The sequence below is a fragment of the Hypomesus transpacificus genome, chromosome 26, assembly GCF_021917145.1.
Source record: "Hypomesus transpacificus isolate Combined female chromosome 26, fHypTra1, whole genome shotgun sequence".
NCBI classification, from domain to species: domain Eukaryota; kingdom Metazoa; phylum Chordata; class Actinopteri; order Osmeriformes; family Osmeridae; genus Hypomesus; species Hypomesus transpacificus.
This window is the reverse complement of record NC_061085.1, coordinates 4,175,742-4,202,887: the sequence shown is the minus strand read 5'-3', so window position 1 is coordinate 4,202,887 and position 27,146 is coordinate 4,175,742. Positions and strand designations below refer to the sequence as shown.

Genomic DNA, 27,146 nt, shown 5'->3' with positions numbered 1-27,146 from the left:
GAACCATTTCACATCTGCTAGAGGTTTTTGCTCGGTGTAGATCACTTCAGCACTTGTTTTTCTGGGCTGACTGTATTTAAATGCCGTTGGTTTGATGCTGGTTTGTTAACAGATTGTTGATGACTAAGTTTAGTCAACCAAGTTTTATTGAGCCAGCGTAAAAAACGCTATCCTTTCTAAACATTTTATCGTCTAAGTATAAACAAATAAATCAAATGATAAAACCTCAAGTTCAGAATTTAAGCTAAATGTATGCCCAACTCCTGGTCAACACCAAGGACTTCATGTGAAATATATTGCCTGACAGACAAAATTTGCCTAACATCTCCACCTGGATGACCAAGCACCCACCTCCAGCTCAACCTCGCCAAAACAGAACTTCTCATCATCCTGGCCAAACCCTCCATCTCCCACGATCTCTCAATCACCCTGGGATCAGCGATGTTGACCCCTTCATCCTCTGCCCGGAACCTTGGGGTTACAATGGATGACAAGCTCACCCTCAAGGCCCACATTGCTGCAGTCTCCCGGTTGTGTAGATTCACCCTCTACAACATCCGGAAGATCAGGAGATACCTATCTGAGCATTCCACCCAGCTGCTGGTCCAAGCACTTGTCGTCTCCAAGTTGGACTACTGCAACTCGCCGGTCTTGCCGGTCTCCCAGCTTGCGCAACCTGCCCCTTCCAAAGGATTCAGAACACAGCAGTCCGCCTGATCTTCAACATACCCAGATGCTCCCATGTTTCAAAGTTAGGTAAAAAAAACGTTTTGTTTAGTCAGTTCTATGACTGCTTAAGTGTTTGTATGTACTTTTAATGTCAACCTGAAGTGTGTGTTTGTCTGTATATATGTGTCATATAAAACTTTAAATTACAAATAAAGCTTCCATATGTCCATGGAGGCCCGACTTGATGATACAAATAAAGTAAACCTGTTACTGTATATTGTTACTGTTATTGTTTCTGTTACTAGTTGGAGACGACGGGGGACGGGGCATTCTTATTCGTATAACGTATTTTAGAGTTTCTCTTCCCTGGAACAGATGTCATGCTCCCACCGCGGGGGGCTGGCACTATCTTAGTGCCTAGGGCTGCATCAGATACCCTTTTTGCTCTGCTAAATTGCTGCACTAGTCCACACTTGATCGGTGGGGACCTCGTTCTATTATTACTGTAACTTTTAGTTGCTCCTGGCATTCTCGAATCCCTGCTCTCCCCTCTGTCCCCCCTCCACACATCCACTGTGCTGTCAGTACCTGGCTACCGGGTCATTGGTCTGCCAACATTGGACCTGGTCGCCAGCTGACATTGATCTGTGACGGTTTGCCAAAGCTGGATCTAATTGCCAAGTGGACACCAGTCTCCCTGACAGACAACAGCGAGTTCCCAGTCCCTTTCCTCATCCCCCTGCCTGTGATGCTGTGCTGATCACAGTCCACAGCCCTGTGGCTACCTCTGCTTAAACTGACATTTACCAACTCTGCCCGAAGGAAGACTGGATTTTGGTGCACTTGTTCCGAGAGTACAACAATACTTAGGAAAGATTTGTTGGATCAGATGTTAATTCCAGGATCACTTATTGTTGGTTAGTTGTAACTGATTGAACGACTCTGCTGGCTGTGAATGATATTATTGTTGCTTGCTTTCCTCCAGGTACACTCTAGCACTTTCGAGGTTCATGTTGTTTAATTTGTAATGTTTAACTACATGCTCTTCTGGTTCTTCCCATTGGCACTTTTTTGCTTTTCACAATGTATACTTCATGTTTTGGCTACTCGCAATGTTTTTGGGGCCATCTCGTTGTTTATGATCATTGACCAATGCACTTTTCGTAAAGCTCTCTCTTGGAAGTCGCTTTGGATAAAAGCATCTGCTAAACAAACAAATGTAGGTGTTTTATTTGTTTATTTCAGGTGTAGTTAAAAAAAAGATATATATAGGGGAGAGATGCTGCAAGGAGCAGATGCAGCTAAGGTCTAGCATTACTAACAGTTAACGAGACACGCAGTAGAGCTCAGCGATACATAACCTATGTACGAGTGACTATGAATTTACAGAAGGTACAATTGATCAACAGCATATGACCCACTGACTTTCAATACAAGGTTGAACCTAACTGGAACATCTTAGAAACACACACCCATCCACAAATGTAGAAACAAAAGGTACAGCATTTGAAAGGTACATAATTGAAACTTTATAGTAGTGCAAACTATCATCGAGTTGTGCCTCGATTTAGGAGAAAGTGTGTAGTCAGAGTGGATGGCCCATATGAGTATCTGTGATGAAAAGTAATGCCAATAACACAAGCATTCCAACCCATTAATTTGATGTTGGCACAAGAACATAGAAACAACTATTAGGTGTGTGGTTAATCTTTGGATTATGTAGACTATAGTAAAATAATGCATCACATATTTACAGTGGAAGGCCAATTAATTTCTTGAAATTCAGGCCAATATGCCAAGAGTACACTCCATTTATGGCACATACATTTTTTGCTGTATTCCTATTCCTATAAGAGCAAATATAAGAGGGGACTGTGATAACGGAACTCTCATTTACACTGCAAAGCACACTCTCTAGAATAACAGCCATCATGCTGAAAGTGTACCCTCATGATAGACCATACTGTACTGATAAATACCATCCATTGTTCTGGTGTTCTGACTCATCATGGATTTGCCCCTGTTCAGTAGCTATGGTGGTTTTGGTATGGATGTGGTGATTAGTTAGCTCATATGTACAGAAAGAACATAGTAAAATAAGAAATGTGACAGTAGCATATCGAAAAACCTTGTGGAGTAAGCTTCATTCATCAAAATCAGACGCCTCACAACACCATCAACACACTTGCATACGCAAGGACATGGATTTCGCTCACATACAGACAAACTATTCAACATATTAAAAACATTCTTAATACTGACATATGGCCTGCCTCTAAAGTTACGACTGGGTTTGTTTCCTCTTCTAAAACAGGAGCAGATGGCTGCACTGGAAACAAATGCAGTATTAAGTACAAACAGGACAGCCACCTAGTGGCTGAGTCAGGAATCTGGTGTGGGAGAAGATCAAGCTTTCCCCAAATCCTTTGAACATCCTCTGCTAGGAGGAGACTGTGACTGGGTTCAGGGAACCGTTACGGCTATAGAACTTGGTGAAAGCCTCTTCCAGAACTGAAGCCAGTTGCGGCTGATCCCCCTGGGTGTGGAAACAGAGAAAGAACATCAAGAACATGTGCGTTGTGCTTATGGCCGTGGTGTGATGTTCCTCCCCTTACCTCACTGATGAACCCCAGCTGCACCAATTCTACGGTCAGCTCCTGCACATTCTCGTCTGTAGGGACAGAGGCACAGACGTGAGCTACACCACCAGCCCTCCACCCCTACCAGTAGACATATTGTGGGGATTACTTACTTGGTAACAAATCACAACTCAAATGCCTGTTTAACTTGTCCTCAAGTTTCAGCAACAATGTCAGCTAAAGAGATGAGAGAAATTAAGGTTGGACACAAAAAAGCTACAAACTCCCTTTAAGCAAAAACATTCAGATTTGTGAGACAGTCTTACGTGATGTTTGGCCCCCTCGTCAACAGGTTCTATATTGCACTGCATCTGCATTACCTGCAGAGGAAGGAGGTCAACATAAGTACTTCAGAGTTCCAGCCGTAATTGTATCAATTAAATATGCATTCTATATAGTAATTTAGATTTATTCATCATTCATTGAAACCCCCCCCCATCCAACTTCCCCTCTCCTTCCCTGCTGGCTGCAGGTCCTACCTTCCTGGTCTCCAGCTCTGCAGGCTCCGGGGTGGGCGTCTTCACGGAAGGGGGCAAGATGGGGGAGGTGACTGCCTCCTGCTGGGGCTGCTGGGGACAGGGCACCCCAAAGGCTGTCAGGGGGTATATCCCATTCCTGACAGCAGGAAGGAGAATGTGCTCAGGGAGGTCTCTATTTACAGTACACATGCTTTGCTGTATGCACAGCTACACTGGTAACCTACACAGATGCACTCTAAAAACAATCACCCATACCTCACATCCTCCAGAAACTTGTCCAGCTCAAGAGCAGGAAACTGGGAGAGCCTATAGCAGAGGAAAATATTGACATGCATAACAATCAGTGTCCTATCAGCAATGGATGCACAACACGCATTGCAAAGCAGCTGCCCTCACCCTCCACCCCCACAGTAAATTCATGATGTCCTCCAATAATTAGTTGGTTGGCTGCCTGCTTCAAAAACTTAACAGCCGGACATCCAACACTCACTTCAGCTGAACTCCTTCCTTGCACTCTACAATCACAAGGTTGGGGTCCATGTTCTTGGTCATCTCCTCTAAAGCGTTCTCTGGAATCATGTCTGCAAGATACACATTGTCTTTAATAATGTGTGTTTGTGTGGGCTGGGACAGTGAGAATGAGAGTGAGAGAAAGAGTGAGATACAGTGTGTGCGTGTAGGTTCTCACGCTGGTGGCTGACAATGCAGTGAGCGGCCAGCAGCTTGAGTAGGGGCACCTCAAACAGGGCTTGGTGGAACAGCAGCTCTCTGGGTGTGGGCCGCTGGAGGGGGGCTGCCTCCAGACACTTCTGAATGAACTCCTGCAGGACACGCACACAATGAACCGGATTGTGTGTGTATGTGAATGTGTGTAGCCAAAAATTGCAAAACATTTGTGCTCCACGCACCCTTTGTAGAGGGTCCTCCAAAGACTGAATGGCACTGGTGATGGCTTCTTGAGACACGTAGGAAGACTCGCCATTACTCTGGATCTCCAGCACGGCCATCTGACGACACACAACTTAGACATGAAAATGGGGCCTTCACAGCAAGACAACACACTCCAACACAATAGACACAGCTTAATTTGACACCGGATTGACTGTAGTTAAACTCTTAACTAGGTGGAAGGGAGTCCATGGTCCTCCTGTCAGGGAACTCTCCACTCACCTCTAAGGCACACATCCCAAAGGAGTAGATGTCCACAGCTGTGGTGACATCAGCCACCGCTGAGGAGAACACAAACACACATTAATGCCATGTCTCACAGTGTCCATAGCCATTGCAGTAGAGTGGGGGACTTTTACCTCCGTACTCTGGAGCGAAGAAGTGGAGGCTCTTCTGCTCCTCCCGGCAAGTCTTCACATGGTTGTTGATGGTGTCGGGGGCCACTGTAGAAACCAACAGTTCACAGTACAGTTAGGGAATGTTGGGCCTGGATACTCGGCTTGGCCAATAAAGGCCTTGGCCTTATTTCGTTTTCAGCTTTGTTGCTATATTAATGCGAGAGAGGGCATGAGGGAGGGAAGGTGGGAGAGGGAAAGAGTGCAGCAAAGGGCCTGGGCTGGAATGGAACCTGGGTCGCTGGGGCCAGCCTACGTGGTTGCATTTTTATTGGGTGAGCCAGGGGGACCCCCAACAGTACAGACTAGGGTGTGTGTATTTGTGTGTGTGTGGGCCTGCGGGGCAGCTGTGTATGAGATATTGAGGTTCTTAGAGGTTATGGCTAGTGTGGTTACTGGCTAACACCAACACTGTCTTTTTCCCCTTAACCAGAGTTTAATCTATGTTGATTTTCTAAATTTCTGCTGCCACAGTATCAGAAATAGGTCTGTACAAAAAGCTATCAGCACCATTTACAATAAGTTGTTATGTCAATTATTAATTGGCAGCATTTATGCTATTTAGAACATACTTTATGAGCGGAAGGGGTGTCTTTAAGTAGCCTAACCTTATTGCTTTAGGGGAAATAGGATAAAAATATGTGCAATATCACATTAGACAGTAGACAGTAGACTATTACATTAACCTGCTCCGAAATACAGTGAACTTCGTTTCGGCTAAGGGGAGGGGGGTTGTTGTTTGGACAGACCTGCCCCCAATGCAAAAAAAAATCCTAAAGGAAACACAGTTTAACACTTATGGGGGTTTACATTTTCCCCTCAGTTCAAATGCCAACTGGGGTCCAATTACCTGAGCCAATCTTGATAAGGCCATTGTGCTGGATGAAAATTGTGTCACAGGTCAGGTTGCCATGGATGATAGGAGGGTCACAAGAGTGTAGGTAACTGGAGGGGACAAGAGGAAGCAAGTGTGATAAGACAAAAAGAATGACAATATCGGAAAGAGAGTGATCCTGTGTACTGAGCACAGTGTAATGTGTGTAACTGACCTGAGAGCAGACAGAATCTGGGTGCACCATCGCTTCCATGCCTGACAACAGAACAGATTTTAAAAATCCACACCAAAATCTAAAATACAATTGAAAAGTGGGTATGTTTGAGCTGCCCTAACGCCCAGTTAATCAGCAGGTACTTGCATTTGAAAACATTGCGCAACCTAGAATTAACAGAGGGCTTAATAAAATCAGTTACAACTGGGTTTTTCTCAAGACCCTAGGAATGGGACAAACATGGCTGGGTTGTTGCAGCTCAGAGCCGGGGGGGGGGGGGGGGGGGGGGGGGGGGGTGTCATAAATTAATTTGTTGGTCCTCCATTCTTTTGTGTCAATTTCCCTTGTATCCTCTGTGAAAAACAAAATCAGTGTTACCATACCTTCTCATTCATAGTCTTGTGATTTTTCTTGGTCTTTTTCAGAAACTGTTTTAGACTTCCTGAGGACATGTATTCCGTGATGAAAATGACCTGTAATACACCATACAAAAATTATTATCACAAAACCTTACTCTGTATTTTCATTTCCAGAATGTATGTTAGTACAGTGAAGAATTTCCCTTACCCTGGCTCTATTTTCCTTCACATCAGCCCAGTACTTATGAAACTTCACAATGTTCAGGTGCTCCAACTGAATCAAGTTGTCGAAAACGGCTTTGACCTTCTCCTAAAAGTGTTAAACAGAAGGATAAATTATGTTTTTGAGGACAGATACTACTTCATTGATCAGGAAGTAGTCCCTTATCCATGTAATTGGGACCATTGTGATCCATGTGATCCCAGGGAGTTCAGGTTCAGGGACGCAAGTTTGATATCAGATTTGGTAAGGACATTAATAGTTAATGCGAGCGCGCACTAATATTTTTCGCAATAACTTGAAATCAAATACATTTTTTTGAGCTTCATGTAGGCTAGGGAGTCAGATGGCTGAGCGGTGAGGGAGTTGGGCTAGTAATCAGGAGGTTGCCGGATCGATTCCCGGCCGTGCCAAATGACGTTGCGTCCTTGGGCAAGGCACTTCACCCTACTTGCCTCGAGGGGAATGTCCCTGTACTTACTGTAAGTCGCAGTAAAAAAGCAGGGTAAACTGCATTGATTTTACAAGCGTTGATTAGGATACTGGGTTTCTTTTTCTGGGATTATCAATCTAAATGAATGCACTGACTAACAAAGTAAATAGGTCCAGTGGCGACTGGTCATTAGGGGCAGGTGGGGCAGTGCCCCACCTGTTATCAACAGAAAGAACTGCAACAAAATTATGTTATTTTTAATTTCTCTAACATTTTTATTTTCGTTTACTTCGAATAATTTACTATCTATGAATATAGCGTCTTCCTAAATTGTTTCGTTTCATTCGTTTGTGTTAAGATTTTATTTCATGTTCATTGGTCCCTGCCTTGTTGCTTCAGACTGCGTTCTGCCTATTCGAGTTTAGCATAGGCTAATCGTGAAGGTGGGGCTAGCCCCTCTCTCACAATGCAATGTACATTGGACGTGGGAAAGTATTAATAAGCATGCTCAGAATGTAATGTAATGTAAAGTAGATCACACAAATTTGATGCTAGTGGGGCTGAGAGACAGTTGCCCCACCACAGCGTCATTTTGTATTTCAGACCTGATTGGCTATCTGTCTTTCTGGCGCCAACATTAGTCGGCAAAAAGGAGAGCGTGGTGGGGCTAGCCCCTCTCACAATGCATTGGAGGTGGGAAAGTATTAACACGCATGCTCAGAATGTAATGTAATGTAATGTGGATCACACAAATGTTATGCCAAGTGGGGCTGAGAGCCGGTTGCCCCAATTCAGCGTCATTTTGTATTTCAGCCCCGATTGGCTGCTTGTCGCCAACATTAGTCGGCTAGAAGAGCGAGGAGATGTAGCTAGATTGTCTTAGCTAGCTTGTTAGCTTCACAAACGTCAGATAACTTGAGAAAATGAATAAAGTGGATTTCATACTTGAGCACCGGTTGTATACCCTTATATACCTTATAAACCCTTAATTTGGAGGAGAAAGTTAAAGTAAAGCAGCTTAAGTGGTGCCCATCAGCCACGATACTGTCATCGCTCAAACTGCTGGTAAAAGTAACCGCAGATTTAACTTGGAGTGGTTTTTAAAGAGTGGCAAACGGTTAGTCTAGTTAGCATACAAAAGAAGGCACCTTTCTCTTCAAGTGAGCTCTCAGCCTTGGTGAGTGAAAGCATATTTTATCATCCTGCCTTTGTTGTGCTGGTCTGTGCATTGGTCATATTATGGGGCTGGATCGATAGATAAAGATGGTGATGTGTCAGTGTGTCCATGCTTATCTGGTTGTTGTCATAGAATGGATCTGTATCCCTAAAAAGTTGTATTTCTGCTTCGTTGTGGCCTTCCTGTTGTGTTGAACTCATTGCTGTTTGCGCATGGCCCTGTAGGCACATTGGTTCTGAGCTTGGTTGCATTCTTAATTTAGGTTTGTAAATATGACAGTGGTAATTTTACATGTGTGTGAGAGACAAGGAGAGCAATTACACAAGAAGGTCTCCCTCTCTGCAGTTTGTGTACTACAACACCTGGTAGAAGCAAGCCGCTCTGTCGTTAAAAGTGTTGTGTGGAGCCACGCTGTTTGATGACGTGTTAAATAAACACATCAGTAGCAAGAGGGACTTTTGTAGCTTACTGGTATCCTATATTTTGAAATGTTTTTTGCCCAACCAATTTTTAACATATAAAAACGCCACTAAATAGGTCAAACAAAAACAATTACAGGGGCACACCAGATTTATACTGGGGCACGTGCCCCTGTAAAAAGGGTCTAGCGAAGTCCCTGTCTTAAAGGCAACTTTGCTCTCCAGTCTACAGAAAAGTATAGTATTACCGGATGTTTAACTATTTAATTTAATTAAGATCATTATATCTAAGTCGTCCTTTCATTTGAGTGGATACCTTAGTGGGTTTCTTCTGAAGCTGAACAGGCAGAATGTGCAATCGTTTTTTACCCACTACTATACAAGATAAGAGCGTCTGCTAAATGACTAAATGTACTATATTGTAGCTAATAGGTACTTGATGTTGTAGAACCGCTGGACGACTAGCCTGTCTGAGCCAGCCACACTGACGGCTTAGACTATTTCTCAGAAAAGGGAAACAAGAACCAAGGGCCAAAACATGGTTTCAACATCTACTGCAAGAAGATTCCATCCAACTGTGAAATTCATTGTTTTCTTAAAGAGCATGGTATTTCCATGCATTTTACTGATGTCAAAAATTACGACAGCATTTTAGGGCCATTGTAGGTAAAACAATACAAATAATTACGGAGACGGGCACGAATATTGGAGAAAAGAAACCTCAAGTATTTTGGGGGGTGGGGTCAAATCACTTTGCATGGTCAAACTCATCACACCACAGATGCCGCAGCTTGCCATGGGCTACTATGCCTGCAGAAATAGATGACTTTATCAAGTTATACTTTTCTAATGGATTTAGCAATAAGGAAATATTCACGATTTTTGCCCAGAATCAGCACACTCTCATAAGCATCTGGACTTTGAAGAGACATTACCGTGAAATGGGCCTATTCAGAAGGAAACAACCTAGAACAACTGATTTGGATGAGGTCTATAGCTTTTTATTTGTGACTTTATAATCTTGGAGAATCTCAAAGTTTTTCTCTTGCTAATTTACAGCTTTTTTCTCTGAATATTACCCCCCCTCCCTTTAATTTGTTTACAATGGCCCTAATACGCAGTCGTACACTAACTTGTGTCATAGGTGTCGTACACTAATAACTCGCGTTATTAACGGCGTTAATGCAAACCCATTTTAACTGCATCAATTTTTTAAATGTTGTTTTGGCCTAGCAAACTTTGTAATTTTTTCCACTTGCTGTTGCAACAACTATTAACGTTAGAAAAACTACAAAACCACACCGGATCTAATGAGACCGGAAACAAAACATCAGGCACGCCGCACACACTTGTTTAGGCTTGCTAGCCGGCCAAAGAGTAGTAGGCTAATGTTACGTTGTGAGTGGATGGCGAGCATGAAATGGATGCCAAAAAGATTCTGAATGGAAAGTTTACTTTTTAAAAGTTGCCAAATGGTTCCATTGACAAGACCAAAGTGGTCTGTGTGTTTTGTCATTGTGAACTGAGCTATCATCGCAGCACATTCAGTCTGAAATACCACTTGATGGCCAAACACACAGCTGATGCGAATTCTCCGCCCCCTCGTCAAAGTCAGGCGACAATGGATGACTTCAGACAGAAGCGCATGGATACCACAACTAAGAACAAACTTACTGCAGCCATAGCTAAATGGGTGGCTACTGCATAGGTCTGTTAACATTGTGGAGGATGAAAAATTATGGGACAAAAAGAAATCAAGGGACATTTAGAATAGGGGGATGTGGAGGTCTAGGGGTCTGCGATTAATATATATATATATATACAGTGCCCTCCAAAAGTATTGGAACAGTGAGGCCAATTCCTTTATTTTTGCTGTAGACTGAAAACATTTGGGCTTGACATCAAACGATGAATGTGAAACCAGAGATCAACGTTTCAGCTTTTATTTCCAGGTATTTACATCAGGATCTGATGCACAAATTAGAAAATATCACCTTTTTGTTCGAACCCACCCATTTGTCACGTGAGCAAAAGTATTGGAACATATGACTGACAGGTGTGTTTTGTTGCCCAGGTGTGTCCTATTACATACATTATTCAATCAATAAATACCACTGAATGTCTACACTCAGGTTCAGATTGGGTAAGATAGGTTTTGTCTATGCAGACTGTATTCAGAGGTGAAAACAACATGAAAACCGGAGCGCTGTCTTTGGGTGAAAAACAAGCAATTGTGAGTCTTAGAGAAGATGGAAAATCAATCAGAGCCATTGCAGAAACATTGGCCATAGCCAGTACAACCATTTGGAATGTCCTGAAGAAGAAGAAAACTACTGGTGTACTAAGTAACAGACGTCGAACAGGTAGACCAAGGAAAACATCAGCAGTTGATGACAGAAACATTGTGAGAGCTGTAAAGAAAGACCCTAAAACAACTGTTAGTGAGATCAGCAACAACCTCCAGATGGCAGGAGTGAAGGTATCACTATCTACTGTTCGCAGAAGACTTCATGAACAAAAGTACAAGGGCTACACCAGAAGATGCAAACCACTCATTAGCAAGAAGAATAGGAAGGCCAGGCTGGAATTTGCCAAAAAGTACAGAGATGAACCTCAAAAATTCTGGGACAAAGTTTTATGGACTGATGAGACAAAGATTAACTTTTACCAAAGTGATGGAAAGGCTAAAGTTTGGAGAAAGAAAGGAACTGCTCATGATCCCAAACACACAAGCTCATCTGTGAAACACGGTGGAGGTAATGTCATGGCTTGGGCTTGCATGGCTTCTTCTAGGACGGGCTCATTAATCTTCATTGAGGATGTAACACATGATGGCAGCAGCAAAATTAACTCGGAAGTCTACAGAAACATTTTGTCTGCCAATTTAAGGAAAGATGCAACCAAACTGATTGGCAGAGCCTTCATCATGCAGCAAGATAACGACCCAAAACACACTGCCAAAACAACAAAGGAGTTCATCAGGGGCAAGAAATGGAAGGTATTAGACTGGCCAAGTCAATCTCCAGACTTAAACCCTATAGAGCATGCATTTTACCTGCTTAAGAGGAGACTGAAGGGAGGAACCCCACAAAACAAACAACAACTGAAAGAGGCTGCAGTGAAAGCCTGGGAAAGCATCAAAAAGGAAGAATGCAAAAGTTTGGTGACGTCAATGGGTCACAGACTTGCTGCAGTTATTGAAAGCAAAGGATTTGCAACTAAATATTAAGTCTTATTCACTTAAATATGTTTTAAGTATATCTGTTCCAATACTTTTGCTCACATGACAAATGGGTGGATTCAAACAAAATGTGATATTTTCTTAGTTGTGCATCAGATCCTGATGTAAATACCTGGAAATAAAAGCTGAAACGTTGATCTCTGGTCTCACGTTCATTATTTGATGTCAAGCCCAAATGTTTTCAGTCTACAGCAAAAATAAAGGAATTCGCCTCACTGTTCCAATACTTTTGGAGGGCACTGTATATATATATATATCGCACATTTTTATCTATTCATAAAACCCTAACCCATAAAGGAAATCTATAATTCCAGGAATCTGTGTGCACCACCAATTTTATCACAGGCACTGTGCACTAGTGTATTTAATGTAATAACAGTGTAGCCTTATGTCATCTAATGTGTATTAACATCACAGTGAAGAGGGTTAAAGGGAAGATCTATGTGGACACACCTCCTGCAGTTTGAAGTTCTTTCTCTCTGAAAACATAACCTCATTCCACACCACCTCCACGCCCTCTTCAGTGTCCATGGCCAAGTACGCATTGTCAATGCCTGGGACATTGCGCTGATTTACCTAGAAACAAATAGAGCAGATGCTGTAATGTTCTGCTTTTGCATGTCAGATGCAAATCTTGTAGATAAGCTCAATTAATCTATCCCAAGGTGTGTAATAGGTCTAGTGTACCTCCTCTCTGCGTTTCTGCCAGCGTCCACATGGGCTTTCCTCCAGAATCTCTGACTCATCTTCACTTTCCTCTTCCTCATCTTCAGTCGCTGCAGTTGGGGGAGGTTGTGTCAACGTGGAAGCTGGGGGGGAAACGGATGACACACTCTGCGTGGTAGAGGCAGCAGCCCCTGACTCCGGTATCCCCTCCTGTACGGAGTCCGAAGCCTGCTTTCCTTCTCCCTCTAGCATAGCTTACTTTCAGACTAGACTGCCTGCTGCAAAATGAAAATGTATATGTTAAGGTACAAATCTGAACCCTATATAAGTACCTTTGTCAGTAGTTCAACTACGCTTGCTAACTACTCCCCATGCATTGTAACACATTACACTAACAGTTTAATAAAATATTTCAAATAGTGCGTCGTAGAATTACATGGCTTGGCGTGTCAGCTAAGGAATTGCATTTTAAATGTATAAAATCACATTCCTTTGATGCGAATGCTTTAAAATATGTAATTAGCCACCAGGGATACACAATTTGAAGTCGTAAAAATAAATGTGCACTTACATATGCTTAATACATCTAGCAAAGAGGTCCACCTGGGATTGTTGTTAGCTAGCTCTAGCTTGCTGAGCCAAGACTCTTAGTTAGCTAGCTAGCTAGGGCCCGATTGTCTGGCTGGATAGCTAGACTAGCTGTTCAGCTCGTATATCAAATGTAACGCACCTCTCTAAATTGTAGTGTGTTGCCAGGTCCGCCACCAAGGACTTGACGCGTTGAAAACAACTATCCTTTGTCGACGAGGTGAAACTGACTTTGACTGGAAAATTACAGAAAATTATGGTGTTAGCTAACCACCTAGCCAGCAAAAGAGTGGTCTCTTTTAGGAACTCTTACAACTAACCATAACTAGCACAAAGCTACTTGCGAACAATTGGTGTCATTGTGGTGTCATTTATATTCAATGCTGACAAGGGAAATTCGACGCTATAGCTATATGAAGTCCTCTCCAACAAACGTTCATTTGTTTGCTAGCCAACTTGGTCGTCTTTTTCCTGGAAGAATTTGACCGGCAGAAACGCCACTGCGCCAGCTCTGCAAACAAGGGCGGCGTTGGATTAGCACCAACCACACTACTGTTAATATAAAACTGCAACACTTTATCCAGAATTATTGAAATCTTACTTTTACTAGTGATATTATATACATAACCTTGACCATGTAATCCCAAACACAGCCAGAATGTTGCCAGCGATGTAATTCTACATCTAACCGTTTCTACACCTGCGCGACAATGGCGGTCAGCATATCACACAGCACGCTAGCCACAGCATGCACTAGAAAGACACATTTCGTTTTGCGTCAAACATCACGCCAAAACGCTGAGCAAAATGGGTAATTCAACACACGGAGGGCACCCCAAGAGACACGAATTATTTTAGTATAGAGGAAATTAAATCATTAACACTAACAAAACAGAAAAAATTAGATAAAACACAGATTTTAGGTGAAAAAAATATTTAAAAAAACGATATCCTAAAAAAAGTGTTAGGATATCGTTTGTGTTCAATAAAGACAGTTTGCCGCAGGAGGTCAGTGTGATATTTCAAGTTTCTACTTGAAACGGTGGTCCTGCAACATTGTAGCAGAGAATGGCTGTTTATCGATCCACGTTTTTTTCCGTTCTTGTGTTCTTAGGAACTCGTTTGACGTCATCTTTTATGGTTCCAATCCAAAGAACACAAGTCACCATGGCACATCTTCCCAAAATGTATATTTAAAACAATTGGTGGTCTGAAATTCCTTTTGAAAAGTAACTTTGATACTACTAAAATCCCCATTAAACTATCCAATTTTCATAAACAAGCACTGTTGGCTTGGACTCTGGCCTACAAACATAACTTCTCACCACACAAATATATGATTTGGAATAATAAGGATATTAAATACAAAAATAAATCATTATTTTTACCCAACTGGTTTGATAACAATATCATTTATGTTTTTCAACTGTTAGATGCCAATAACATATTACTTTCTTATAAAGATTTTCTGGACAAATTCAAATTACCTGTAACTCCTAAAGAATATGCTATTGTGTTTGATGCGATACCACTTGGTGTTTTAGCGCTTCTCAGGAATGTTTCACCTACACAATACTCCACGTATGCCACATCTGACATATTTTTAGGTAAGTTTAATATTATGAAAGAAAGGTGTTGTAATAAATATATTCGGAATTTAGTGTGTGCATCATCCCTTTCGAATTCAAGATTTTATTGGGCTTCTGTTTTTGAAGATGTAGACTGGTCGAAAGTTTGGAAGATTTCTAACAAATTTTGCATTACCAACAAAGTGAAAGAAGTGTCCTTTAAAATTGTACACAAGATATATCCAGTGACACACCTTTTGAATAAGAGATTTAAACTGAATATTGATCCTAAATGTGTTTTTTGTGCTACTGAGGATGAAACTATCATTCATTTGTTTTGCAATTGTATTTATACTACATCCTTTTGGTCTGCTTTGGTTCGTCATATTCATAACATAACAGGTCATGTAATAACAATTAATAGCTTTGATATTATTTTTTATTTTATGAATCCAGGTGTTGATTCAGATTGTATTTATTTTATCCAACTACTGATTTTGATGGGTAAATTTCATATTCATAAATGCAAGTGGTCATTGTCAAAGCCAAATTTCATACACTTTATTAATGACTTTAACATGTACACTATGTCTTTATGCAACATTTTAAATACAAAGGCAGGGAAAACATGTGCTATCCTGAAGAAATATAACTTACTTTGACTTAATTATGCATTATCTGGCATTTATTTTTATTTCTGTATCTTCTTTGTTATGTAAGTGGCTAATTATTTGTTGTATCTTTTCTTGCATAATAATAATAAAAAAAAAATAATAATAAAAAAAAACAAGTCACCAAGAACGCCAAAAATACCCGGAAATGTTCCTGATCCGCCCTTTTTATCGAGGATGCATCGGATGCAAGCCCTCGCCCCTCGGCTTGAAGCAACGGCCCCGGTGGATGTTGGTGGTATTGCATGTACGGTTAGGTTTCCGACTCTTCCGGTCGTTTTTATTCTATTAACTCCACTCAACATTTACAAAACAATCTCCCCCAATAATTTTTGTTTGATTCTCGAACCTGGCTCGTACTACTAGCTTTTTCATAGAATAATTTTTCCCGATTTTTGCTAAGTTTGAAACCTATCCGAAATGGGTAAACTAGCAACTCATTTATTTGCTTAGTCAATAGGTGCGTTCGACATGACCCGACTTCATGCGGCGCCGCAGCCGGCTGCAGGCGGCTGACTTGAAAAAGTGCATTCTGGTTAGACTTTTTATCCGACTTGAGACGGCGCCGAGGACACGTCACTGTGACTTCGCCATCAAAGTACCGCGAGATCGATTCGAGAACTGCCGGCTGTGTAGCCGAGCGCATTTTCTCAAGAGCAACTGAACGGGTTCAAGTGACTACACAGCAATTTCATGATTGGCCAGACTCACACGTAACAACTTTGACGCGTGTTTTGGAATATTCGGACACCTTCAGTTTCGCCAACGCTCAAAAAAGTTTAATTGAATTAAAAATGTGTTGAAGAAAGGGTTTTAGTCAGCCTCTTCACTACCGGAAAGACTAAGTTAAATTATAAATAAAGTAAAGTTAGCAAACAGCGCTTGATCGGCCATGACTGACATCAACGCAGCAAACCACGAGAAGCTGGAATGTCCGACTTCACAGAGCCGTTTTCAACTCCTCCCCGACTGCAAGCGGCTACTCTCGTCGGTCGTTTCATGCAGCCGCAGTCCATGTCGAATGCACCTATTAACTTTATGCCTAGTACTCACAGCGCAATACGGATCCGTAATGCCCTCAGGCAAACGGGGGGGGGGGGGTTAAAAATAATTCCTTCGTTAATCATTTGTTACACAGAACTTTATTATATTAAATATTCATCCAAAATTATTCACACCTTCACAAAATCAACCACAAACAAATAATGTCTGCATATGCAAGTAGCAACTCTAGTGCTAAATAAGTATTTAAATGGTCGGCTCCATGACGCCGGGTAAGTAGCTAGCTCCTGAGACTTGTCACCAAAAGAACGAAGGGGAACCTTTGATTAAGACATGTTCGTAGGTACCTAGTGAAAAGTAGCCTGAACTTTCCTAGATCTTAAGCTAATGCTGAATGCTCGCTGATATAGCTGTCTTACTAGAACAGCGAATGAATGCATCGTTGCTAATGTGTGCTGATGTTGTGACTATGTAGGCTATGTGAGAAAGACGCGTAAGTGACAGAGAGACGGAGGGAGAGCAGGGAAAGGAAATGCAGCTGAAAGAATTTGCTGCATGTTTAACCAAAATAGTGTTAAAAAAATGTTTACGAAACGCAATATGTGGTGGTTGGTGTTGATTCTGTGGCGCATCGCCACAAATTAGTCTAGTATAATTAGTAAAAGTATACCGCGGTTGAAACAGTATAGCCAAATCTCTCCTGGTAGACACATTTCTACCGTTGCACGGTATATACCGTCATACCGCCCAGCCCTATATTACATATTTCCGGTAAAGCTAGAGCTTGCCTTTCTCTACCCAGAAGATGGACGGCCAGATTCCCAAATGCAAACACGTGCGCGCTGGTGCTATACTTACCTGTGGGTGAGACTTATGACACCTTTAAAAGGTGTAGCTTGGAATAGGTTAGAATAGGTTATGCAGATCAGTTTGGGGAGGACTAAATGTAGTCGTAAATACATTTTATTTTACATGAACACGTGTTTTGTTCTGTTTAAATGTATGGATTTCAAAGGTGTGATACTCATCTTCCAATGTTATGTATGTGATCTGCTGATCCGTTGGTAGGGCTGTCCTACATGTATCCTATTTTCAGTAACATGATGCAATAACATTAAACACACACAAAATTGTATATGGTCTGCTCATCTTTATTACAATGACGTGATTGAGACTGCTTACTCATTCCAAGGCCTATTGACAATGTGATTACAACAGTTAAACTAGAGAGGGTACAATTTCTGGGGAAATTGTAGGGTGTGCTTACTTGCGTCGGTTGCAGGTGGGTCAGTTTTCCCTTCTAGTGATATTTTCAAGCATTTAGCCTACTCATATTGCATAATTCATTAAGAACACCCTTTGAAACAAGGAACCCCTTTTGAAACAAGCTACTGTAACAACGTTGTCACTGGCAGTATTTCAGATGGAATTGCGATTCAAATAGTACCGTCTGCTAACTGAAAATAAGCCCCCCAAAACGTAAATAAGTTCGCTATTAATTTAGGGGGACATGGCTAATTCAAAAGCAGTTTGCTAGAGGCAAGCTAGCTGCTGTTGCTATCCACACTTCACTGATTGTTTGAAAGCGCCGGAAATGAGAATGTTTCTTTTGTAAGGGATAATGTATAGAACGCCGGTCATTATCGGGAAAATAAGCCCCGACAGGAAGAACAGCACCCCGACGAGAAGCGGAGGGGTTTTGTTTCGCCCTGAAGGGGCTTATTTTCCCAATAATGACCGGCGTTCTATGCATTATCCCGCTTATTACACGGCTACTTGCCAACAAAAATAACTTCACACAGTTTGTCTTTTTACAATGTATTTGTTACCGTTCGTATTGTTGATCAGCAGAGAAATTGTTCGCCATCCGAGGCAAAAAGGCCACTTCCCTTGACAGCGGTCAAATGTGCATAGCAACGGTCAAATATGAGAAAATTGTTCACCGCAGAACGTTGGGATGCCCCATTCAAGTAAATGGAGCATTCTGCAGCATTAAAGAACAGCCATAGACATAATAAAGCCATAGCTGTGGCAATGTGTGGCATTGAAGACAGTACTGTAGCCATGGGCGTCAGCAGCATTTTGAGAGTGGGGGGACACATTATGCGGGGGGTCTGGGGGTTTGTCACCTAGACATTTTTAAAGATGTAGATACAATTTTCTGCATTCTGGTGCACTTACCAAAACAATTTACCATAGTTGTAATACATATACTGAGGGGCTGGACATAAAAATATTTTGAAAACTAAACTTCCCAATAAGCAATGGGACATCTTCAACTACCTGTCACCTTTCAGCACTCACCTCAGCAACAGAGCTGCCTCCACTGCCCCAAGCTTTCAGAAAATACATGGTTTAGGTGGTTGAATCAGTTTCCCTAAATGGCACGGCCCAAAAAAGTATCAGCCATATAGCCTACTCCATTTACCAATACCGAATTTATTATGCATGGGCAGCATACTAATATGGAAAGATGGACGTGTCTCTTGTCTCATTAGATAACATCCTACAGGGTATAAGCTTTCAGAGGATATATGGTTTTAATGGTTGAATCAGTTTTGCCTTCATGTTACAGACTAACATGTAGCAATAAAATTCTGCGAATTGCCAAAATTAGAAGTTGAGCAACCTTATTTAAATTGGAAGACAATGTTAGACAAACTAGACAAACTAGCATGTTAGCTAAGGTTAACTCCAGATTAGCTCACGGTTGTTATGGCAATAAAAAAAAAACACCAGTAATTTCTTTAGTAGCTACTTGGAAAAAACATCCTTGTCATCTCTTTCTGCCTGAAACAGACGTCTAAATCTGAACACGGCCAAAAGCACAACATATTTCAGACCCAGATTAAGAAATCAACAAATGCTGTTCCACTTGTAAAGGGTAAATAAAGTATGGTATTGCCTAGTGCTAGATGTAGGTAAAAAGCTTGCTTGTCTAGCTAGCTATGATCATAATGTTTGCAAAAGGATCTTTGTGACTTAACTAATGCTATTATAGTCAGAGAATGTCTTATAAGGGTGCTTTGGCCACTGAACGGAAAACTGGGCAACTTTGACTTACTTTCCTCTTCCTCAAAAAACCCCCCTTATGTCCATCTCGTCGTCATGTCTGAAGTGCTACTAGCTACAAGCGCGATGCGTCGATCAAAGTGCATGGGAGTTGAATCTGCGTGCTTGATGCTTTTTTTCTAGAAAACGTGGAGTTGAATTCTTTGGCTATGGGTATTCTCCCTACTTATAAAGTGGAACGGATTTGATTGTGAAGCAATGGAAAGATCGCTGGACTAGAAGACCAGTCATGCACTAATATTTTGATTGCAAATGTGGGGGGATCCAGACAACAAGTTACATTGCGGCGACGCCCATGACTGTAGCCTACTACTACACACTGCCAGTGGGCGAGCCAGTCTGTGACTCAGAGGCTAACGTCAAAACAAGACGCAGTCTCACTCAAATTCCAAGTTTTACACAAATCTCAAAAATATGCTGACCCGCTGGCTGTCTTCACAACCGCCATATATCACTGCCCTCCATTTGGATGTAGAATTGACCCTGGTACGTAATTAGACGCAGATCGACAACACTGTTGTCCACGAGTGTCAACATTCATTGACAACACTGTTCTGAGTGCCGTCCATAGAGGGAGCATATATTTTGGACGGCGTCATAGCCGTCCATATGGACGTCGATGCTGTTCAGAGTGCCGTCCATAGAGGGAGCATATATTTTGGACGGCGTCATCGGACGGCGATGCTGTTCAGAGTGCCGTCCATAGAGGGAGCATATATTTTGGACGGCGATGGATTAGCAGGGACGTCCGTCGTTAGGGGGAGCATAGATCATGGACGGCGTCATAGCCGTCCATATGGACGTCCATAGAATGACGGCGATGGCTGCTGATCTTACGGACGGCGATGCTGTTCAAAGTGCCGTCCATAGAGGGAGCTTATATTTTGGACGGCGATGGATTGCATGTTTTGCAGGCTGTTGAGCTAACAGAACTGCCGAAGGCTACCATAGCATGTAGCTAGCTGCATTAACTTTGGATGACTCAATCTTTTGTCAAGTTAATTTGTATGAATTGCATATTAGTGTAGGCCATATATTTACGCCTTTATTTTAATTTTTACATAATCAGCAGTATAATCTCGTGACAATATAGACTTGATAAACAATATGTTATGGTTTGGGTTTGCCTAGATACAGGCTACATATATTTTAATTATTTCGAGAATTGTTAATAAAGACTCATTTAAAATTTTAACATTGTGTTATGACCCTATGAAATACATTGCCATTTAGGTCTTTTAAACCGTCAGTTTAAAGTGTTTTATGGGTGGATTTGGAGCCACCAGTCAGTAGCTCCAATGTTGCGCACGAACTTTGCGCACGGAGACAAACGCAAAACAACAAACACTCGTTTGGAGCGGAGACCAATGCAAAATACAATACGATGTGTTGAGCCAAACCAAAGACGTCAAAGGCTACCATGAATGTAGCTACAGCAACCGTGGATGACTCAATACATTTTGTCACGTTATTTTGTATGAATTGCATTTAAGTGAAGGCTATATATTTACGCCTTTATTTTATTTTTAACATACAAAAGTAGGCCAATCAACAATAGAATCTCATGACAATATAGACTTGAAAAACAATATGTTATGGTTAGGGTTTGCCTAGATATAGGCTACATATATTTTAATTATTTCGAGAATTGTTAATAAAGACTCAATTAAGATTTTAACATTGTGTTATGACCCTATGAAATACATTGCCCTTTAGGTCTTTTAAGCCGTCAGTTTAAAGTGTTTTATGGGTGGATTTGGAGCCACCAGTCAGTAGCTCCAATGTTGCGCACGAACCATTTTGAGCGGAGACAAATGCAAAACGTAATAGCCTATAGGCCTAACACTCCAAATGTAAAAATTTTAAATGAGTCTTTATAACAATTCTCGAAATAATTAAAATATATGTAGCCTATATCTAGGCAAACCCAAACCATAACGTATTGTTTTTCAAGTCTATATTGTCATGAGATTATACTGCTGATTATGTTAAGAAAATAATAAAGGCATAAATATATGGCCTACACTAAAATGCAATTCATACAAATTAACTTGACAAAAGATTGAGTCATCCAAAGTTAATGTAGCTAGCTACATGCTATGGTAGCCTTCAGCAGTTCTGTTAGCTCAACAGCCTTCTAAACATGCAATCCATCGCCGTCCAAAATATAAGCTCCCTCTATGGACGGCACTTTGAACAGCATCGCCGTCCGTAAGATCAGCAGCCATCGCCGTCATTCTATGGACGTCCATATGGACGGCTATGACGCCGTCCAAAATATATGCTCCCTCTATGGACGGCACTCTGAACAGCATCGCCGTCCGTCCATCCATGCAAAGATCAGCAGCCATCGCCGTCCATATGGACGTCCATGACGCAAAAAAAGATTTAGCTCCTACTGCTAGCATGGCTGCCGCCTAAAAGTGTAGGCGGTCTCACGGGCGACCCGCACTCCCTCAAATTACAAAGACTTTGACGACCTAAATCAAACATCCGAGATTGCAGTTCCACTCGAAATCGCTTTCTCAACAAAGCCAAATGGTTGGGATTTTTTGGGGTGGTATTTTTCACTCGTAATCCAAGCTCCATTTTGCGTGCTAAAACGTCTCTATCACGTTGTATCCATGCGTCGTTGCTGACGTGTGTTGACGTGGTGACGTAGCTAGCACAGATTACCCTTTGTCGACTAAAGGCACTTTGTTACCACAAAAACGTTGTAACCTCCTAAACTGTGCAATGGAACGTGAATCCAAATACAAGCAACTCAATCGCGACCAAGACAAACATTTTGACACAGGCATTGTGTATGTAGTCCAAATATTGACAACGTTTTAGGGGGGCAAAAAGAATAATAATAATAACTAGAAAAGGCTGTTCCTGCGAAACATAGCTGACCATGCTAAAAAAGATGAACATTTTGTAGAAAGTTATAAGCTGAAGCTTCCAAGCGCCCGAAAGGTATTTTAAATAGGGGCTGGAACTGGACGAAGGCTTAAAACTACAGAAAAGAGAAGAAAAATGCAAAACAAAAAGTGAAAAAAATCAGAAAGAAGAGGAACAATGCATAAAAATGATTTATAATATAATATATAATAATTAATAAGATTATTTGCTGGAGTTATAAAGGACCTGCAGCAAAATGAAGGCAGAAAAGTAGAGAAAAAAGAGAAGAAAAATGCAAAACAAAAAGGGGAACATTTCAGAAAGATGAGCTGCATGAAAATGTGAAAATTGAGCAGAAAACCTGGAGCCGAGTGCACCAGCTGGGCGTAAAAAAGTTGGTCTTAACTCTTACGTTGGTCTTACCTACGTCCGACTTTGTGATTTGAATTTACACCAAGTGCACCAAGCTTGACAGACCAAGGTCGTAGCTACGTCTGGTCTTAAAGGGGCAATTGACTGTTTTTTGGGGGTATTTCACACTGTTCCTTAAGGTCTCCGAATAGGGTATGTAACATTGGTTGGGTTGAAAATGGCCCGGGTGCTGTTCTATGCCCTCTGACAGATCCTCTGAAATGTTCCCGGGAAAAAACACTAGCTTTTCTCCTTTTATGGTATGCTCATTAATATTTAGATAAGCTGCGCGCTGATTGGTTGGTTATCAACGAGTGAAGCTGGGAGCAAAAACGCAACACGGCCAACAGCAGCACTTGCTGAAACACCGAAGTTGGAGACTTGAAATAAAAACGCGCAAATAAATCTATTGTGTCTACACAAAACTGTTTTCAACAGATTGACTATATATCATTTGAAATTATAACATTACTTGTTTCCACTTATGTTGTTGAAGCAAACTGGATTGACTTAGGTGGGTAGAACCTTAGGCTACAGCTTAGCCACCAAACCATATCGTGATTCTACTCGGCTTCTAGATATCTTGCTGTAAAATAACATGACAAAGATCTGGATAAACATGCATCGTGAATTGTAGATTTTCATTACACAGGTTATTTATTTGAATGAAACACAGTCAGGAACATGAATCAACGTCAGCCCCATTGCCAATAAACTAGGCTAAATTATCACACATTCTACCTATGCTCTTGCGTTAACTAGCAAGCTAAACTTGTTTACATGCCTACAGTCTAGGTGTTACTAGTAACAGTTACTAGCAATGCTAACGTATCCTGTATCTAGAACCTGCCTTTCTCCCGTTCTTTCAAATAGATTATCTAGACAGGCGTTAGCAAAAGCCAGACTGCTGTTCGTTTTCTGGCTATTTTTCGGAAGCTTCCCTTCTAATGCCGACTACAGCTAGTCTAGCTAGAGTCATTTGATGTGTGTAGAAATGTATTTAGCATTCTACCTGGTATGCTATATACAGGAAACGTTAGCATTGCTAATAACTATTAGCACAACATCATACTGTCCTTATAGCTTGCGGTTGCAATGAGCATACGGTCGGAACAACACCCCTTTCCAGGTTCAGCTTCCTAGCAAATCCTGCTTGAAATTGTCCAAGGTTGTCAAAACTGTCTTGGGTGAAATGTTCAGAGCAAATGAATGATTGAGTGTCGAACTTCGCCGGGATCTTCTCATAGACAACAGCAGCCATGCCTGTTGAATGCTTGGCTCCTTGGGAAGAATGTGAGTGTTAGCCTTCCCTGTACAGCCTGGAACACAGCATTTACGACCGTGGTCCATTTTCAATATCCTTGTTATAATTCAAAACGTTCTTCTTTGTAATTCCTTATAAGTAGCCTACACAGAGCAGCGCGCAGCTAAACTAGTATCGGAGATAGATGCTACCTCGGGCTGATGTGGATGTAAATTCTGGGGCGTGACAAAGATACAGACCAGAGCCAATAAGAGGGCGATCACCGGTCCTACGTAGGACCGGTAGCTTTGTTGAAAAGCTAGCGTTTTACAGGCAAATTTTTTCTTTTTGAGATTTGAATAGGAAAGAGGTGTCAATGGACTTTGATATTCACGGTATGTTCAGTTTATCCACCGAACTGTCGTTATTCAACTATGACAAGGTAAAATCGGTTTTGCAGTCAATTGCCCCTTTAATATGCGCGTCCTTGTGAAAATGCGAAAGCGTCGATCGTTGCCAAGCAACACATTTAAGAGCCTATCAGAGCCAGTCCACGGGCTTATTAGACATTCTCTGAACCTATCCGAAGCGCACTTTATAGCTAGCCTATCTCCCTTCCAAACAAGCCATAGATAAAGAAAAAGAAAAGGAAAATACATTTTACTGATAGAGAAATTAGAAAACATACAGTTTGTATACTGAGAATAGAAGCGTGTTCACGGGGAAATGTATAATAATATCAACACAAACAAACAGAAACAATCAGCTGGAAATCGATCAACAACAAAATTAACAGTGGATTTCTGCTACCACGGACGACTTTCTCGCCTTAATGCCCTTTCCATGTTGCCTATTAACAAGACGCGCTGCATGTGCGATCAAACTAGTGTTAGCCCTAATTAGGCTACCATGGATAGGATATTGGTCCGATTTTCCAATTTACGCCTGCTCCCCACAAGGCGTAAAATGTAGGGATGGGCGAACGATGCCTTGTGAAGCTTTGGTGGTTTCTTCCGGATTGTGCCGGCCCAAAGAGCCGAACCAGAGCCATAGAAAAAGAGAGTTGCGACACTTCCATAGACTCCCATTGTTATCGAGGAATGCGGAAGTAAAGCGTGTCCCACGCGACCTATAGTTCCAAACATTGTATTTTCCACCGTTGAACCCCATTCATTTTCAGTGTCTCCGAAGTAAGTTAGCTAGTAAATTGATGAAAATCATGAATTTTTTCATATTTCAACCACCACATATCATTTGTTATTAGTAGTATTTCATATAGCCAGCTGTAGAGAAAATGTATCGTAAGATTATAGCTTGTTAGATTCTAAATGCAGTTTGCGCTAGACTATGGGTCTAGTATCTAGAGCTAAGCAACACTTTTACTGTAGCTAGCTAGAGAGCACGTGTATCATAACCAGAAGATCGTTGGTTTATAGTCTGTCAAATTAGTTATAGTTATTGGTGTTCTTTGGCATACAGAGTTTACAGAATCTGCTCTTATTAGCCTATAGTACATCTGATTAGAGCTAGCAACAATGAATTGCAGATTAAAGCCTTGGGTCCCATATTGTCTAGCAACGCTCGGCAGGAATTTCAGGTCCACTCAATAGCTAGCTAGTTAGCTCAACTAGATGCATCTACTACTGCGGTCTAGGGTTTGTGAAAAGGAGACATTTAGATCACCTGCTCACTACAAACAAAAGGAGTGGAAGAACACTGGACATATTGTACAATAAAATGTTTTATTGAAATGCAGTTGGTTGCCTTGTAAATTCTGTTCTATTTTTTTCTATTGAACAGTTGCTGGTCATCATGGTTAGATTCAACTTGCATCAAGTACTACAAACATAAGTGTTGTTAATGTGGTAAATTGTAAGTGGGCTGATGAAGAAGAAAAAAAACAGTCGAAGGTTAAACGTTAAGTGGAACAATATAGGCTACTGCTAGCATAGCCATTTCTAGCTCTGCTTCACAATATTGCGTTATGTACTTTAAGTTAATGTTATACATACATGTTAATAAAGTAGCATACATACATGATACAACACACCAGTAACCAATTGACATTGTGTTAATATACCGAAAATATCCGTGAATCGAGATGGTGCTGCTGTCTGTCCCGCCGAAAACCATTCACACAGGTTGACAGCAGTGTTGTTGTTTTTTTACCACAGCGAGCTACCGGAACCATGTGACAAAAAAGCTCTAGCTTTTTTCCTGCGTTTCACTGGCAGTGAGTGTTCACAATGTTGTAGTTCACTCTATTTTACACCAAAAACGTCAGGGAGGACTGCCTTATGTAGATACGAGTCAGCTGAAGATAGCCAGAATATCAGATTTCTTCAACCGAGCCTGTTTCATTTGTCATTTGCCTAAAAAAGCGACTTCCGTTGGCCAGCTCCATTGAAAACCATTCAAAAAAGTTGACAGCAGTGGGGCTTTTTGGAACTACAGCGAGCTACATGAACCACGTGATCACGTGTCGGCGAGATCAAAGCGTGTCGCAACTCTCTTTTTCTATGGCTCTGAGCCGAACTATCGGCGCATTGAAAATGAACAGCGTCATCTCCGACGGTAGACTACCCTACCTTATTCAATATTTAATTAAGGCTACATGTGTTCATTTTGATCTGATATTAGTTCTCACACATTAAAATGTTGTGATACATCCGTAGGCCTTTAGAATTATGTCATTTTCTCACAGTAAAAGTTAAAGAACGTCGTACGACGGTCCCTGCATTGAGGCGCGAACTCAGGATTCCAGATTTGCATGAACAATGTTGGCGTACAATGCTTTAACCAACTACACCACCGAAGAAATCATTACTTTTTGTTGCGGGTGGACGGACTCTATACGATATGGTCTTTATATCAATTAAACTAGATAACACCGATTTTTTCTTAACATTTGTGATATGTAGGTCTATTGTGAACTGGGGGAACTTTATTTTTTACAAATTATTATTACTGTTGACAATGTTGACGAATCATCAACATTTGTTTTCTGGGCACTG

At 41.4% G+C, this 27,146-nt stretch overlaps 1 protein-coding gene across 5 annotated transcripts; it reads right to left on the bottom strand.

Annotated features, from left to right (window-relative positions):
- Positions 1–1,889: 1,889 nt before the first annotated feature.
- On the bottom strand, positions 1,890–14,041 carry nrbp1 (nuclear receptor binding protein 1). 5 transcript variants are annotated; one of them, XM_047049730.1, is made up of 20 exons: positions 13,884–14,041; positions 13,603–13,793; positions 13,425–13,518; positions 12,716–12,972; positions 12,482–12,604; positions 6,747–6,848; positions 6,563–6,652; positions 6,180–6,220; positions 5,981–6,075; positions 5,095–5,178; positions 4,958–5,016; positions 4,696–4,794; positions 4,476–4,608; positions 4,278–4,368; positions 4,043–4,093; positions 3,788–3,923; positions 3,575–3,628; positions 3,422–3,485; positions 3,285–3,340; positions 1,890–3,205 (listed from the first exon to the last, which is right to left on the bottom strand). In XM_047049730.1, exons 4-20 carry the CDS (start codon positions 12,944–12,946, stop codon positions 3,110–3,112), a joined length of 1,605 nt encoding a protein of 534 aa, XP_046905686.1. In that variant the 5' UTR covers positions 12,947–12,972; positions 13,425–13,518; positions 13,603–13,793; positions 13,884–14,041; the 3' UTR covers positions 1,890–3,109. The 5 variants fall into 5 exon arrangements, with proteins under 5 accessions (XP_046905686.1, XP_046905689.1, XP_046905688.1 ...); XM_047049733.1 differs by lacking the exon at positions 13,603–13,793; XM_047049732.1 differs by having other exon boundaries at positions 13,425–13,793; positions 13,911–14,041.
- Between the last annotated feature and the right edge of the window lie 13,105 nt (positions 14,042–27,146).